General features: G+C 36.9%; 1 protein-coding gene across 2 annotated transcripts in view; it reads left to right on the forward strand.

Moving 5' to 3' along the window:
- Positions 1–16,129, forward strand: part of RETREG1 (reticulophagy regulator 1) — a 64,492-nt gene that overhangs the window by 26,786 nt on the left and 21,577 nt on the right. Inside the window, exon 1 of one of the 2 annotated variants that reach the window (XM_063162561.1) lies at positions 13,951–14,187. The exons of the other annotated variant lie outside the window; for it this stretch is intronic. Coding sequence (XP_063018631.1) covers positions 14,153–14,187 — 35 coding nt within the window. The 5' untranslated portion in view covers positions 13,951–14,152. Of the gene's footprint in view, positions 1–13,950; positions 14,188–16,129 lie in introns of those variants that run through there. 2 annotated transcript variants of the gene reach the window in all.

Raw genomic sequence — 16,129 nt, forward strand, 5'->3', positions numbered from 1 at the left:
TCTGTAGAGAAAAATCTATCTGAAAAACTACAGAGGAATTGTGCTGGTACCATCCATCTCAGATTTCTTTTTCTGTTTTCAGTGACTTCTTGTGAAGCAAGCAATTAATCTTGTTGTGGAGTGCAGCACCCCACAGAGAGTATCAAATGAATTAAAAGGGGCAATATCTGGTTACCTCCTGAATCTAATGAAATGTTGTTTTCTGGCTGTTCTTGAGCAGGTCAGCTTTTTTATGCTAACTATAGCATCTGTTACTCTTTCCCGCTTTTTTTTTTCAAAGCTGCTTGGAAATTGTCAGTATGGCAGGCATATTTACATATTGTTGTCAGTTGTGAATATTACTGCACTTTCAGCATAAATACTTTGCTTTGGGTTGTGTTTTGGTTTTTTTAAATTTTGTTTCTATTTACAAATCGTTGATATAAATAGAATGCTTCAGCGCAGGGTGTGGAAGGATACACTCTTAATTTGGCTGCCAGTCTAAGTAGCATTACAGGAGAACCTGTCCAGGGTGTGATTGACGGGTATGTTGTCAATAAGAAAGTGAAACTTGGAATTGAGTGTATGCAGTAGAAAGTGACAAAGACCCCTCATATCTTAAGTAAAGATCCTTCCATTTGAAGGCTCCAAGAGCCTTGGACATAGTCTTACAAAATGTCAGCCAAAAAGTAATGTCATGTACTTCAACTCATGTGTTGAATTTACTAGGTTCAAGTTACAAGAACTGCCTCCTGAAGGGTGGCAACAGCCTTCCCAACCAGCTCAGACGGGGAAAGGAGATGACTTGGATTCAGTCACATCATTTTGAACAGAACAACTGGTCACTGTCAGGTCTCACCCTCAATATTTATCCCTAATCCATAAAGATTTATGAACAAATATTCCATGTTCTGGGTTTTGCTAATTTTTGGTGGGAATCTATGTGTCTTGCAATTTGTGATTATGCAGAAGTAGCTTCATATCAATACAGCAGAATGGGCACTAAGTTGTGACCAGAGTGCAGTCTTCAAGTGGAGATACTGTGCTCCAAGGCTTTGCAGACAGCACAAACTGGAAAAAGTCAATTGCTTGTAAAGGACATCTGTTTTCTAGGGCAATTCTCCTAGTTAGCAAGGCTCTCTCTTCTAGTTCAAAGACTTCAAAGAGCTTAGGCAGACACAGTTAGATGTCTAGACGGTCAGACCTTAGCTGCACATTGTGTTTGTAAGTTTGAATTGGTTAACCGGCAATAGGAGTTTTTTTAGAGTACCAAGGTACCAAGCCTTGCAAAAGAGAAGAGAAACCTGACAAACAGTTGAAACATCCTTTTTCTACCTCTTTGTAGGCTTATACCGTACAATAAGTGTAACTACTGCCTGTTGGATTGCCACAGAGCTGCTGGATATGTTTGCCTGCCTCAGAGATTTGTTTTGCTTGCAAACATAATGTTGCTATTTTTTGCATTTTTTAATTTATTTTAAAATATACATTATTATAGAATTAGGTGGGTTGCATCAAATTAGTACCTAAACTAGCACAATATTGTTGCAACAAGTACCAGACTGATCATAAATAAAGGATGACTGCATTTTTGATGAGTGTAAGAGTGTGAATGGAATGACAGACCTCAAATTGCTCATCGGGAGAGAAATTCACAAAGCTGACCTTTTCAAAGGGTAGAGAGTAAATTTAAGCGAAAAGAGTAATGTTAAAATGATCATGCTCTGTGTGCTATGTTTGTTCCATTGCACATGTAATATTCTTGCCATCGGTGTTTTTATTCTATTCTTACCACTTTCCATTTTAACAGTTGAACAACTGTGAGAGATAACTTGCAATCCTGAAGTCATTTGACTTGTCATCTTAAAGGGTATTTATAAACTATAGCATTCAGGAAGCCCCCAGTGTTACCTTAAATAGGGAGATTCCTTTTAGGATTAAGAAGAAAATTGGACTGTTTCATTTTGGAATGGCTTCTCTTAAATGTAAGTCTTAAAATGGTTGATTAAAAGCTCCATAAAAATAGGTAGCAAGCTTAACCATATTCTGTACTTTTATATTAACATTAAAGACTGCATGAAAAGCAAATGGAATATCTTCTGCCAAACATGCGAAAAAGATGTTTTTCTCCTGCAAATACAAGTAGCTTTTATGCTGTTTTAATATTGGCCTGTATTAACTGTTTCCTGTAGGCAGAAATGCTGCTTTTGCTATATATATATATATTTTTTTTTTTAAGGAGTAGGGTTTGTTCCGCAAAAATAACCAAAAAAAGTGCTGGTCTCCTAACAGCCTATTGAGTTAATTTCTGTCAAGTTTTCAAATTCTAAACAATTTTTAAAGGGCAATGGAAATCTGAGGGTAATAAGAAAGAAAAAGAAGCAAGCAATTTTGATTAATTTGAGAACTTGATAAAAGAAGCAAGAAACATTTGTGATCATTGAAACAAGAAATATATACTAGTATTTAGAAATATATACCAGTTATTGATATGGAGGGAAGAGGACATCCTTGCTTAGAATATTTAGAATGGTAATAGTCAGGAGAAAGATCAGAAGAAGTGGAGTAGTCAGATACTTTCTATAGTAGTCAGGTTTTGACCTTTAATTGCATCTGGCTTGCCAAATGCAAGCATTAGATTACAAAACGCATGATGGAAATTATTTATAGGGGACACAAGAACATATAGTTGTAGTTGGGTTTTTTTTGTTTTTTGTTTTTTAATGCTGCAGACGTCTGGGTGGTTGTAACATGTGAGGGTGTGCTTCCCAGCCCAGCATCTGATTAGTCACTAATTTAGGAAGGAATGTCCTGGCACAGTTCTGTCGAAGCATGTGAGCCTATCAGCAGAATAACATATTATACTCTTTGAGGTGTTTCAACATACAGTTGAGTAAAACAGCTCAGCTGTTTTTCAACAAGCATCATGGTATTCCTCCAAGTCTCCTTTTCGTCTCTTACTTCTTATTGACAGAGAGATGTTACATATTTACTTACTAAAATTATTTCATGCTTTTACTTACTAAAATTATGTCATGTTTTTAACACTTTTAAAATTAATATTCCAAATGTTTTAGAGTCTAAATAACACTGAAGATATATTCTATACAGCTGTAAGTATTTTATTTTTACACTAAGGGAAACAGAAAGTAACATATGCTCATATTCTGTGTGACACTCAATGAATACAGATGATCAGACATATTAAGGTGGCTAGTTTAATTAAAATTTTCAGAGATAAATATTTGCTGTAGCACAAAACGACATTCTCCTAAGTCAACCTGTATGTTATGGCCGCAGCACCATATGACACACATTTCCTTTCCCTAGCTTAGATTTTTCCTAGCTTAGATTTTCTCTAGCTCCTCTTTCAGAAGTTCAGCCTTTTTTTACTGAGTGCTTGGATTAGTAGTATGATTAATAGGTCACTGATGTAGTTGGGCCATTGAGGTTACTGTAGGTCAGCTCATAGCAAGAAGTAATGCTAAAGAGAATTTCATAGTGAATAAAAAAATCTGCTATTTGTGGTGGACCTATACTGACAAATGTATTCATAAGGGATTTGAAAAGGCAGTGAGTAGTGGGATGACCAGGTACCAAACTATTCAAGAAAATTAAGACAAGGACCAATTATGAAGAATTTCAGAAGATTTTTACAGGATCCTTTCTCAGTAAAATAGTATCTGAAATTCAGTGTAGATAACTGTGAAGTTGTGCAGAAATACTAGTACTAAATTCACATATAAAATAATTGTGTCTGAAGGTGACTGTAACCACTCATGAATAAGATGTGGTCTCACAAAACCAGCATTGGTCAACAGACTAAATCTACTGTAAGTATCAGTAAAAAAGACATGCAGGGAAAAAGCAATGGCAGTCACGTGCCACTCTCGTAAACCTATTGTATGTCCAAATCCTTAATACTCTGTGGGACTGATCTGCTACCTTCCAGAAAACAGTACAGGAGAAAAAATAATCCAGAGCACAGCAACAGGGAAGAACAAATACACAGAACTATTTCCTTATAAAGAACAAGTAAATGAGGTAGGTCTTTTAAAAAGAGAAAATGAATAATTGAAGAAAAATACAATAGAGGTCTCTCAAAATACCGCACAGAACATGCCTTCTCTCACACACTTTTGGAATGAGGAGGCATCAAAATAGCAGGCAGAAAGGTGAGGAAAAATAAAAATGTGCAATAAGTTTCAGAAATCCTTGACACATGCTTGTTGTGAATATTAGAACTATAGATGGATTTAAATATAAATTACAGGACAGTTTTTTGAAAGAAAGTTGATTGAAGACTTTTAAATAGAAAATCACCACTGTGATTTTGGAAGTCCCCAAGTTGTAGATTATTGGAAGCTCTGTTGTATTTTATGGAGCTATCATTATGTATTATCCCATATTTTTATTCTGTTGCTTAGGTGTCCCCAAGTATTCAGTTTTGGCAAAGAGTTGAAGACAGGGCACAGGGCTAGATGGGCCTTTGGCAGGCCTAGTCCTGCTGGTCGTGGTAATACGCAAGCATTGACTTTTTATTCAGTTAAGTGACACAGTAAGACTGTAATAAATGTAGCTATTTATATCTGCATTTGTATATAAATTGTATATAAATGTTAAACTCTGAGAAATCTGAGAAGGGCACGTGAGATAGCTGTTGCTCAGTTTTAGATGGAGTGTCTGTTGCTACCACCACATTCCAAGGAAGTTGCAAGGTCAGTGTGTACCTTAACATCACGCTTTTGTACATTTAGGCATGAGATCAGAGTAATATAATTAATCAGAGCAACAATATCTGAGGCTTGCATGTCTGATCTTTAAAAAAATACTGTTCTAAACACGTGTAGCTTGCCTTCGAACACAAACTGAGATGTGTCTGAACAATTACTGTATGAAGTTCTCATGTAAGGACCTGTACAAGCTGTTTCCATTGTATTCACCATAAGCAGACAATTTTCTTAGAATGTGTACCTTGACAACTTCTGGCCTAACTGGTTTGCTGAATCAGATATTTTTTATTATAATCAAAATCTCAAAGTGTGCAAATTCAGCTAGAAACTTAATATGATGATGCACAGAAACAGAAGTTTCTGAAAACGACACAAAATAGAATTTTTTTGCTAAAGTTTCAAATACTTTGCTCAAAATCCCTGCATATGTATTTTGGAAAATACTTACTTCTTCAATCAAACTCAAAACATACTGAAGAGGTGCTTTTTTTTTGTAAAAAATACTTTTAGCAGATGGAAATTAGTCTTTTGGCTCTTTCTTAGGTGACTGAAAGGAGGCAAAAAGTAACCTCACTGCAGGTTACTTGAAAAGCAGTTGAAAAATTATGTGTTTGAAGTGCTTTGAATGTTTCCCAAATAAATTAATTTGGGTGGGTTTATTTTGTTTTGTTTTTTATTTTATTTTGTTTGGGATTTTTTTTTTTTGTGATTTGTTTGTTGGGTTTTTAATATGAAAAACCACCTCACTGCATTAAAGTAAAAGTCTGAGTTGAGAGGGTTTTTTTACATCCTCCTGCTTCCCTTCTTTATGGGAACATCCAGTGAGGTGGGTCAATGATATTTATTCGAGATTCTAAAGGAAACAGCAAAAGCTGTGATAAAATATTATGTGTTATACAGTTTTATATAGATATGTACAAATTTATATATAAGTAACTTATAAATTGAAGGCTTAATTTTTCAGTCTTCTAGCAGCAAATTCTTCTTTTAAGATGTATTTCATACAGCTTAATAAAAAAGGATTCCTTATACATTTTTGATGTCCCTTTAAAAGTGGGGGAAAAGGAAGTTTTAGCAATGACAGAAGCGGCTGTCATGCTGTACAATACAAATGGTCTATACCTGTGTTCTTGTTCTAAACCAGCTTCTGAAATGCCCTGAATTTGAATAAAAATTAATAGTAAAGAATTAGGGAATGGCCAATTTGTCTCTGGGACAAAAGCCCAGCTAACTGCAGTCGGTTTTGACTTTGCAGGGGTTCTGTCAGCCCCTGAGCAGAACACCCTGGGTCCTGTCACCCTCTCCAGGCGGGGTGAAGGTTATCGGGTGCTCTGCCCTTCTGGCTGAGCGCTCTGGCAGCGCTCGCCTGGCCAGCCCGGGGATTCCTCTCAGTCACAGCTCAGCAGGTGCCTTGCTGACAAACGGGTCAAGCTGCAGGTCCTCGTTGCTCATCACCCCTTGTCTGAACCCTTCTTGACTTCTACTAGCCCAGGCACCACTTGACTGTAGTTTTTTTGGGGTGAGTGTGGTTGTGGGAGAGCTGAGTTCTCTCTTGCAGTCTTGGCTGCCCCTCTGCCTTTTCCATGGAGCTGTGTCATGTTGCATTGGCCTCCCGTTGCTTTAAATTTGCACGTTTCACGGAGGGCTGGATATTAAAAGAGCAGAATGGTTGGGTTTCACAAGTATTCACTTTAGAGAAGCTCTGTGAAGAAATTGGTTTACGCAGTCACTTCAGGATAAAGTTAGCTTTGTTTTAATCAGTGCACTCAGAATTAACCATCTTACCCAGCTTCTGATTGTGTATGTATGTGTATGAATTGCCATGGTGTGAAACATACTGTTGCTTTGTATAATGTATTTCTTGCTGCTGCTTCTCATTATTACCTATCTTACCCTTTTATGTTGTCACAGGTGATACTAAGTAGAATATTTTCTTTAAGTTTTGATGTTAGCATTTAAGAAGTTTATGTCTGCTTTCTCTCTTCAGCTGGTAGGGCTATAATGTGAGGTCAAAATGTAATATGAACTGTGGTGACATGTTCCTATTTTTTTTTTTAAACCAGCTGATTGATCAGAGTACACAAATACGTGCATTCTAAAGTGGCATGCACTCTGACATTTTCTCCCTGATTTTAGTTTGTAAATACTTAAAAACTTGCTTATATAAATGTACATGTTACTGTTTTTCTTATAGTATGTCAGAATTGCTAACTTGATGTTACAATTGTCAGAGTTGGAAAGTAGCATACAGATTACTAGTTTCTCTATCACATGAAGATATGGCCTTGAAACTGAGTCATGTTAGTGATAATTTAATAATATTTTCTTTTGCCACAACTGCACAGTTTTATAAACTACCACACTGAGACTGAAGAAAGACAATTCTAATGAAAAAAATCTCTTTTTAAAGGGAGAGAATATGAATGCAATTTTACCATCGGACATGTAAACACTGCAGAGTTTATGTCTGGTCACATAGTAAGCAAACAAATACATAAACTGATGCTAGTAAGTTGATAAATTTGCAGTCATTTAGTCATCTGTCTCACTTCCAGTATACAGGCATTGAAAAAGGCTGTGAAGCCTAAAGAATCAAAATGAATCATACCTACTATAAAAATGTTTGGCTAGCAATTCTGAATATCAGTCAAAACTTTGGCTCTTTGTGCTGGGACGGGAGAATAGGGTTGGTGTCAGTGAAAATGATGAATGATATATAACTGTGTGCTGTGCTTACATTATAATGTACTTGAAGTCCTGCAGTTATTCATCCTTAAGCTTCTAAGGTCTAATTCAGAACTGGTGACCTGGACTTGGATCTAGTTATGGCTTGCAGTTGCACTAATCTCTCTCTGGAGAGATTTTCTTATGCTGCACCAAAGAATAAATTGTATAATTAGGTGGAAAACTGGCTCCTATCCTCATGTTCATAGGATGATTCCAGCATTGAAGTAATGGTGTGTCATCTAAGCCAATTGTGAGCATACCAGCAACATCTTTTAGACATGGGTGCACTCAGTACATGCTCTGAGTATCTTGCTGTATGGTCTGCCTTTCATATAGTTCTTTTTGTCAGTAGCAAAAGAAAACTACTGAGAAGATACAGATTCAGAGTGTTACAAACAAAGAGACAGGGAGATGGGCAGGTTTCAGAATCTTGAATAGCATGTATTCCTTGGGAAAAAAAAGCATTTTAATATCACTTGACTGAATTACATATCGTGAGAACTAGGAGAAAACTAGTACCTTTGTAGAAATGCAGTATAATAGATCAAATAATTTCATGAAACAATATGTGAAAGGTTTCTTGAAAATTTTGAAAAAATACTCCATTATCTTCAGAAATGGTTGAGATCATTGCTATGTGGGTTTAGGTTTTTTGTTTAGTCTTCTTTTTTATTTGCCTCCAAATATTTGTTTCTTTTATAGCTGTTTAACAAGATTCCATGGCCAAAAAGTCACAGAGCAGTTGAGATTTTCACCCTTGGTGGTAAGATCTACCTTCCTGTCTCCAGCTCTCTCTGTTTGTCACACAAATCCAGCATGATCTGTCATATTTATAAACAGCAAGATTTGCTGTCTTTGTGTGACTAAAATGTAATAATCTGCTTTTAAAACTGCAGTTGAAGTGTCTCTTACTTCCTTTAACTCCTTTTTCTGCTTGTGTTTGAAACTTGGAAATACTGTCATGCACCAGGGAGCAATATTTTGTGTGCTTTGTGAGAAGCACTAAAACCTCATAGTGACAATTCATTGTTGCTGATAGAAATCAGATTTTGGTGTCTGTTGATAGTCAGTCTGCTTTCATACTCAATTTTTTACGATTCTCTAAAAAGACATATTCATGTGCTTTGTTCTGCCCAGTGAATATTTCTTGCATGTGGTATCTTGTTTAGCTTTTTGAATGTTGCACTACTTTTTTTTTTTTTTTGCCAAAATGGAATGCTGTTTGTTTGGGGTGTTTTTTTCTGAAAATGCAGCTTGTGATCTTAAAAATGTTTAACAATGAAATATTTTATCCAGGTACAAATAAGAATCCTGCATAAAATGCAGAGTTCCATTAAGAAAGAAAAATTTTCCTGAGCACTTTTATTCTTTGTTTTTATTGGTCTTTAGCTGTTCAAAGACTTTTTTTTCCAGTCCTGAACCTTGGCACAGCTAAATGCCAGACTATGTTTTGTGTGTAATAGGTGTCTTCATCTTTTTTAGCACACTCCTTACTGCTTGTGGTTACACCTGGTATAATACCCCAGCAAAGAACTGAGCAGGTTCAGCAGGTCCAGTTTGAGGATTTTTCATTTATGCTTGTATGAAAGGTTTCTTCTCTTTTAAAACCAGCTTCCTTTGTTTATCTTACAGTGTATGGAGAGACCTCAAAGTTAAGTAAATATAATAAGTATTTGCAGTTTGAATTCAGCTTTACATAGAAAGAATCAGGACAGAAAAGTTTTAGCAAATTTTACTTGAAAATATGGGAAAATCAGGCATGCCCATCAAATTGATGAAATATGATAAAACATATACTTTCATATGTGTATGCTTATAAATATATAAATGCCTGCACACACACACAAATGCGATCATTTTATTCAGTTTCCTATTTGAAAAAGAGGGGAAATAGTCCATTTTGGAGGACTTCATGTATGTTAATAATATTTTTTTTCAATAGCATTAAAAGTCATTACACAATTTTTCATCCCAAAAATGCATTTGACAATCATGGTTATTTTTAAATCCATGCTTTTGCTGTAGATAACATCAGTACAAACCATCTACGTAAAGCAAAATGCTTGACTTTTCCATTAGTTCTGGAAATGCAAACTAAACTAGATGTTCTTTTGGGAGTGGGATTTTTATTTATATATATGTATATGTATATATATATATGAAATATTTTTTTTTTCATTCACATTATTTGAAGTGAGACTCATTCATAGCTGAATAATTAGAACAGGGTTATACATTGAAAGCACTGTGTTTCCTTTTAGATGAGGAGAGACATAGAAGGCAGCAGTGGTTGTGAGTGGTTCTGGAGCTGATTGTCTGGCTAAAGTATGCCACAGGCTGATTAAAATCTTTGAAAGCTTGCAGCCTAGGTGGGACACACCACCTACCTTCAAAAACACTTGAGCATTGCCAGTATCTATGTTGAGTGTGTAAAACAGTGTATGTGACACTCTTTCCAGTCCTTTTTAGCTTTTCAGTGAGGCTGCTTCCTTGTCTCTTGCAAGAATTATAGCTTTTATTTCCCTTCTTTTGCTGAAGACTTGTGCAGTCTTTGGTGCCTGCCAGTAAAAGGAAAATTTTGCATAGATGTCCATACTATTTGAGGAAAAGGCCATTTACTTGATAACTATGATACATGTTCAGTCTGTACAGTACTGTCAAATCTGTACCCGGCAAGAACAAAACTGATAAGATTCCCTGATCAAGCCATATGCCAGACAGACTGTCAATGTGATCTGCATACCAGCATATCTTTTGGGGTGTTTTCATATTTGACAGTAAAGAGCTGTTGCTCAACAACTCTCAAGGAATTTTTCAGAAAGGTCTAGATGAGGTCAGTGAAGTGGAAAACAGGATAATGGAGAGAAGCAGAAGTAAGAAGAATTTATTCTTGAAGTTATCCAAATAACATAAAGAAGATCAGGTACTCTGGAAAGCTCTGTGTAAAAATGTAGTAATGGCAGCCAACAGAGCATGAGGAACAACTTAGAAAAGAGACCAAAATGTGTAAATAATAGTATGGTCTCACTGGGAATAACTGCATTTCTGGTCTCTCCTACCTTCAATTGGTTATGGTAAACAGGAAGAATTTACAAAAGAGTAGTGAGGATGTTTGAGGGCATGCAAGAGCTTACATGAATGAAACAGGTGAGCAAAACAGGGCTTTCAAAGCTGAATGAGCTGACCAAGAGGAGGACATTGATATATATAATCTTCTTCCTCTTGATTATGAAACCAAGGGCTTCCATGTTTCTTTCAGAAGTAATAGCACAAGGCGGAGGAATTCACTGTAAGGTAGAAGGGGTTGTTCTTTCTGTTGAAGAACCAACAGTGCTAAGGGGAGGGAGAATTACAGAACACGCTGCAAGAAGTTAGACGTGGCAAGGCTGGAATGTAGCAGCTCAGACAAAGAAGTTGCTCAGAGAAGCACAGATTAGTCATGTGAGTTGAGGCCTCAAAAGTGGCAAGAAGGAACTTAGAAGGACAGAGGAGAGTGACTCAAGTCCAATGCAGTTAATACACAGCTTAGCTGCAGCTAAGCAAGGAAATAAGGATCTCCTTGAAAAATAATATGGGTTGGAAAATACTTTCCTTCCTCATTCTGTCATTTCTAGTCACTCTGAGTTTTCAATATTGGAGAAGTTTAAAACTGATTTTTAGCAATGATAAAAAATGGTAAACTCTTTTCTAAACAGCTTTGTCTTTCAATTTTGCAGTCCCATCAAAAACCCCCCAAACTATAATGGTCTGCAGAAACAATAAATCACTGTGAAAAGCTGAAGAGAGTTAACTGTCATCTGCATGTTCTAGTATAAGACATCTTGGAAAACAGTTGAACACATCAGTTGAAGTGGCTAGACCAGAGCAAACAATATCGGGTGGGGGTTGGCTGCTTTTTTGTTCCCAAATAGTATGCAGTTAAGCTGCAGATGCTCTTGCCACAAGATGATGTAGGTGTCACCATAGGATAGAAATCCATGCAGAGCTAAAAAATAGGCATCACTGCTGGCTCAAATCTCCACAAGCTGGAGTCTGGAAGACTACCTGTAGAAGGAAGCAATGTATTTTTTCCTTGGCTGTTCCTTTTGGACCCAATAAAAGATGCCAAAGCCCTTTGGCCTGATTCAGTACAGCACTTCTGTTTACCTGCTGCTTCCACCCAAGTGTTCTTGGAGAGGTCAATCCATCTCATGCTGCTGTGAAATTATCTGGAACCTGTTCTGCAGGAAACCTCCAGAAGGGCCAATACAAGCTCCAATTCCCTTGGTGCAGAAGAATTTAGAATGATTTTAAAAATGAGATTATTTTTCTAGATAGTCTTTGTGATATCAAGCAAAATACTTCAGTGTGATTGCAGTTCCACTAATTATGCACTCATGCTGTTGTCAAGTATGATTTTCAAAAGTGATGAGCAGTGATACCACTAGAGTAGCACTTCAGTACTAGAGTATTGAAGTGTTTTATAAATGCTCTAATTCCAACCTAACAGGTCCTTGACATTTTATATAGGTACTCATTTAGTAGACATTTTTGAACCTTATTTTTCCAGGTCTTCCTTATGAATAAGTAAATAAGGTGATATTATCCTCCTTGCCTCAGTGTGAGCTGGAAAGAGTTGTAAGGAATTGTAAAAGTAAACAGTTTTTCTGCTGTAGCAATAAGCTCTGGGTACAGAGTGTGACCAAGAACTGAACAGTCCAAAGTTGCACTTGAGAAGTTTGGAGTACATCAAGTTCCAAGGCTGAAATACAGGGATAGACTTGATACTGAAAGCTTTTCAGCTTCTGAGTGTGATCATCAGCATTAAAATGGAATATATAAAAAGGCATTTGACATAGTAAATTTATGTGGTTGTGTAAGAGTATATTGCAGTGCATGAAAACTGAAGCAACCCAAGTTGCATAAGGGGTTCAGGTTTGTTTGCTTTCATTTTTGATGCTACATTTAAATTTTGAATGATGCTCCTTTGTGCTTCAGTTACTTCTTTTGCTTCATTTTATAATCAGAAGACATCACAACTTCAATCTAAAGATGAAACTGTTACACAGAATCATTTCGTTAATTAAGATTTGGAATTTACCCTGTTGTTTCAGGGTAAGCTTGAAGAAATTCAACTTTTAATTATTTCATCTATAACTATCAGAAGTAAGAAAAGAAAAAAAAAAAGGAAAGAAAAAAAAATGTGATTGCATTGGAATATGGAGGTATTGGTGACCATGGAAAGTCTCAGTTGTAGGCATGATATTTATTAATGCTTATTTGTCTATTGTATTGCATAATTTAGTCAGAGGACTTTACTCCTGGTGTTTTAGATCTTACTAGTCCTTTTGAAGAAATTTATATGAAAAACAAAGGGTAGAATCCTTTGTTGTTCTAAAAGTTAAGCAGCTTTCCAGAAATTATGCATTACTCACAATGCACCATATATAGCTTAGCAAATCAAAGATACATGGCATACCTTTGCTCCAGCTTTACTTTCTTTTTTTTTTTTTTTATTTATTTTTAACATTTCGCATCCCCAGGACAATTCTTACTGTCTCATGCAGGACAGGCAGGTGTAAATCTTGCTGGGTTCCTCCCTAGGAAAAGAGATTTCTTACGTGAAGGTCTCTGGATGTAATGTGGATTTGAAAATTTATTAAGAACAATAGGTCAGCCTGTTCAGTGAAGGAAGGGGGCTGTGTGAAGGAGCAGTGCTGAGCCGTGTGCTGAACGACAGACATGGGGATCCTTGGAGTCTTGGGCTGTGTGACAAAGCTGCACCAGCACAGATAAGGTTGCGGGGGTGTTGAAAATTAATAGAGACGTAGCTGGTGTAGCTGGAGTGACAGAATCCTTGTCACGCATGCAGCAATGGGAGGAAAAGCCGTAGGAGGAAATCCATATTCAATTCACCTTCACAGAAGCAATCAAAGTATTTTGGCAGAAAGCTTCCTCCTGCCAGCATACTTTAGTTTTTGAGGACTGTTCCAGCACAGTGTTCTGGTATTCCTATCTAAGATTAGTTGTGGCAGATGAGATTAGAATCAGAACTTAAATGCAATGCAATTAATCATTATTGAAAACTTGTCTTCCTATTCCTTATTAAAAAGAATTACTAAGGTTTTGTGGATTTTTTTCATCTGTGAATTTAGTCACTGGAAAATAATTTGGCTTCTTCTGACAGCTTGTGACTGACGCTTTGCAGGGAGGAAAAAAAGGATTTTTAATAGTTTTAAGAATAAACTCTTTGCTGTCATATTTTCAAGCCTTTCACTTTGTTAAAGTTTGAGTGATTTAGCTTCCCATCATTTGGATTGCTGCTTACACCTGAGAAAAACGGGAGATACTGAGGACGATTTGCAGTAGAAGCAGAAAAATAAAAGTACTAAATGGGTGGTGATTCTCCCTCACATGACCAGAAGGAAAACAAACTGTTTGGCTTTTGACCGTGCTTGCTACTAAACACCCTGTCATAGTGTGTGAGGTGAGTCACGACTTGTTTATTTTTAGCCACGGCCAATCAAAGGCGACCGCTCTGAACTTCATTCAAGAGCAGCAGCTCTTAGGATGTCTTGTAAACATTTGCTCTCGGAGCAAGGAGCATTCTTCCTGGCGGAGAGCAGCACAGGTGCCTGGCTGGGGGCTCCTAAAGCACAAAACAGACTAGAAGATCGTTGCCTGGATTATCTAGATTGGTAGAGAGACACTGAGAATTCCCTTTTCCATCTGAAATGCCAGACAGTGAGGATCTGGGACAAGATGACAGGTACTGTACTTTGCTTGTGCTGGCCCTCCCGTGCAGTGCAGCAAGGACTGAGGCTCCATGTGATCAATCTGTGTGTGCTCCTGCGTGCTCAGCCTCGAGATCAGTTTTCTCTGCGCTGTAACCAATCTTCTTCTTCTTCTTGGGGGCTTTGCCTCTCGTGCTAACCTTCTCAGGAGGGAAGTGTGAGGCTTAATGTGTGATAGAGGCTAAATGGAACAGCTCTGAGGTACCTCTTAAACTGAAGGTGAAGGGAAGAAAATACTGTGTGGTTTCTACCGGGTCACTTTTTCCTTCAATGCCTCAATATGTCAGGCATGGAAATAATTTAGTTGGAGCCATGCTACTGACAGAACACTAACTCTTTTCTGTGAGATAGGGCACTGGGTCCCTTTGAGGTATGCCTGTCTTTCTGAAGTTCGGCTTTTATCTTAATTAGCTGATAAAACCAACAGTCAGGACAAAAAAAAAAAAAAAACTTGATAACATTTTAAAAAAATACTGTTTCCTAAAATATGACTCAGCACATTCCTATGAAATAAATGCCCTAATTAAATTTAGCCAAATACTTTTTAAAATAGGTATTTGAAAAGTTGATGTTATTGATGTTTGGCTATGGCAGAGTTCGTAATCTAGATTTCTTTAAGTCCACATGGTTTTTCCATAGTCTTTATGTGTTGTATTGCACTAAATCAAAATGTTGGCTCTAAAGTGATGTTAATGAAATATTTGATGTTGTAAAAAGAGTATTTGTCATGTTATGTAGAAAGAGATGCTTTTTTTTTTTAGAAGTTAGTGAACAAATGCCAGAATACAGAGGCAAATCTAAGAAATTGAGCAACTACAGGGATCAGAATTGGACATTTCATGATGGCTTTGGGTTTGATTTCTTCTAGTTAAATTTAAATCTAAAATTTGAATTTATGTGGATGTTTTTCCAGTATGTCTGTCGGTGTGTTGCAAGATGAAACACAGGAGACAGACAGTTCTGGTTGTCTGTTGTAGAGCAGCACATTCAAGCACAGCCCCCTGACTGGATGAGCGTGGGTGAATGGATCCCCAGGGTCAATTGGGTCTCTGCAAGGGTGGGGTCACCTACACATTTCCGTTTGCAGGGATATCTGGGTTGTGCCCTGTATATATATGACATAGATTACAATTATTGTAGTGGCAGGTAGTGTTTTTTCTTCTCTTAAGGAAATGTTGACTCATTACTGATAACCACCAAAGCGTTAATTGCTGTTCTTCAAAAAATGTTTGGTGAGATCTCCACTTTGTTCAATTGTTTATTTTTCAATAAAGAAAACTGGAAATATGTGTGACCCCTTAAAAAAAGTTTTCAGCTTTGTAATAATATCTAATTTATTTTGTTCATAATTCTTTCTCTATAAAGGCTTGCAGCAAAATTTGGCAGCTAAACAGAAGGCCTAAGACTCTAAGACCTCTTTTTCTATCAAAATTGGGAGTTTTTGTTTTGGAAGAAAAAAGATGAGCTTTTCTAAAGCAGTAACCTGGAAAAACATAACAGAGCCCGCTCTGCCCATTTATCATTTTTGAAGCTACCATTAAATTAACTGACCCTGATGTTCATCCTTCATTCTTTTGTGTCTTCCAATTTCTTTTTCTGAAATTAATTTGCCTTTTTGTCTTGGTCATAACAAATAGGATGTAACTGGAGAACATTGCTGAAGAAGTGCTAATGAGGCTTGGTGGAGGTCAGAATATTTTGGTCCAAGTAGACAAGAGGGAATAGAACGAGGAGCTGTGGGTGCTGTACAGGAGCAATTAATCTTAGAATTGCAAAGGAAGAAATTGTAATGTAAATGAACAGATAATAGTGTAATTTTAAGGGCTCACAGAATCAAAGCTTCAGCTTGTATGCATTTAAAAGAGGAGAGCAGTGGTATTTTTGTGGAAGGTGCAGAATGAGCTTTGATCCCTGATT

Source organism: Melospiza melodia, chromosome 1 (genome assembly GCF_035770615.1).
Source record: "Melospiza melodia melodia isolate bMelMel2 chromosome 1, bMelMel2.pri, whole genome shotgun sequence".
Lineage (NCBI taxonomy): Eukaryota > Metazoa > Chordata > Aves > Passeriformes > Passerellidae > Melospiza > Melospiza melodia.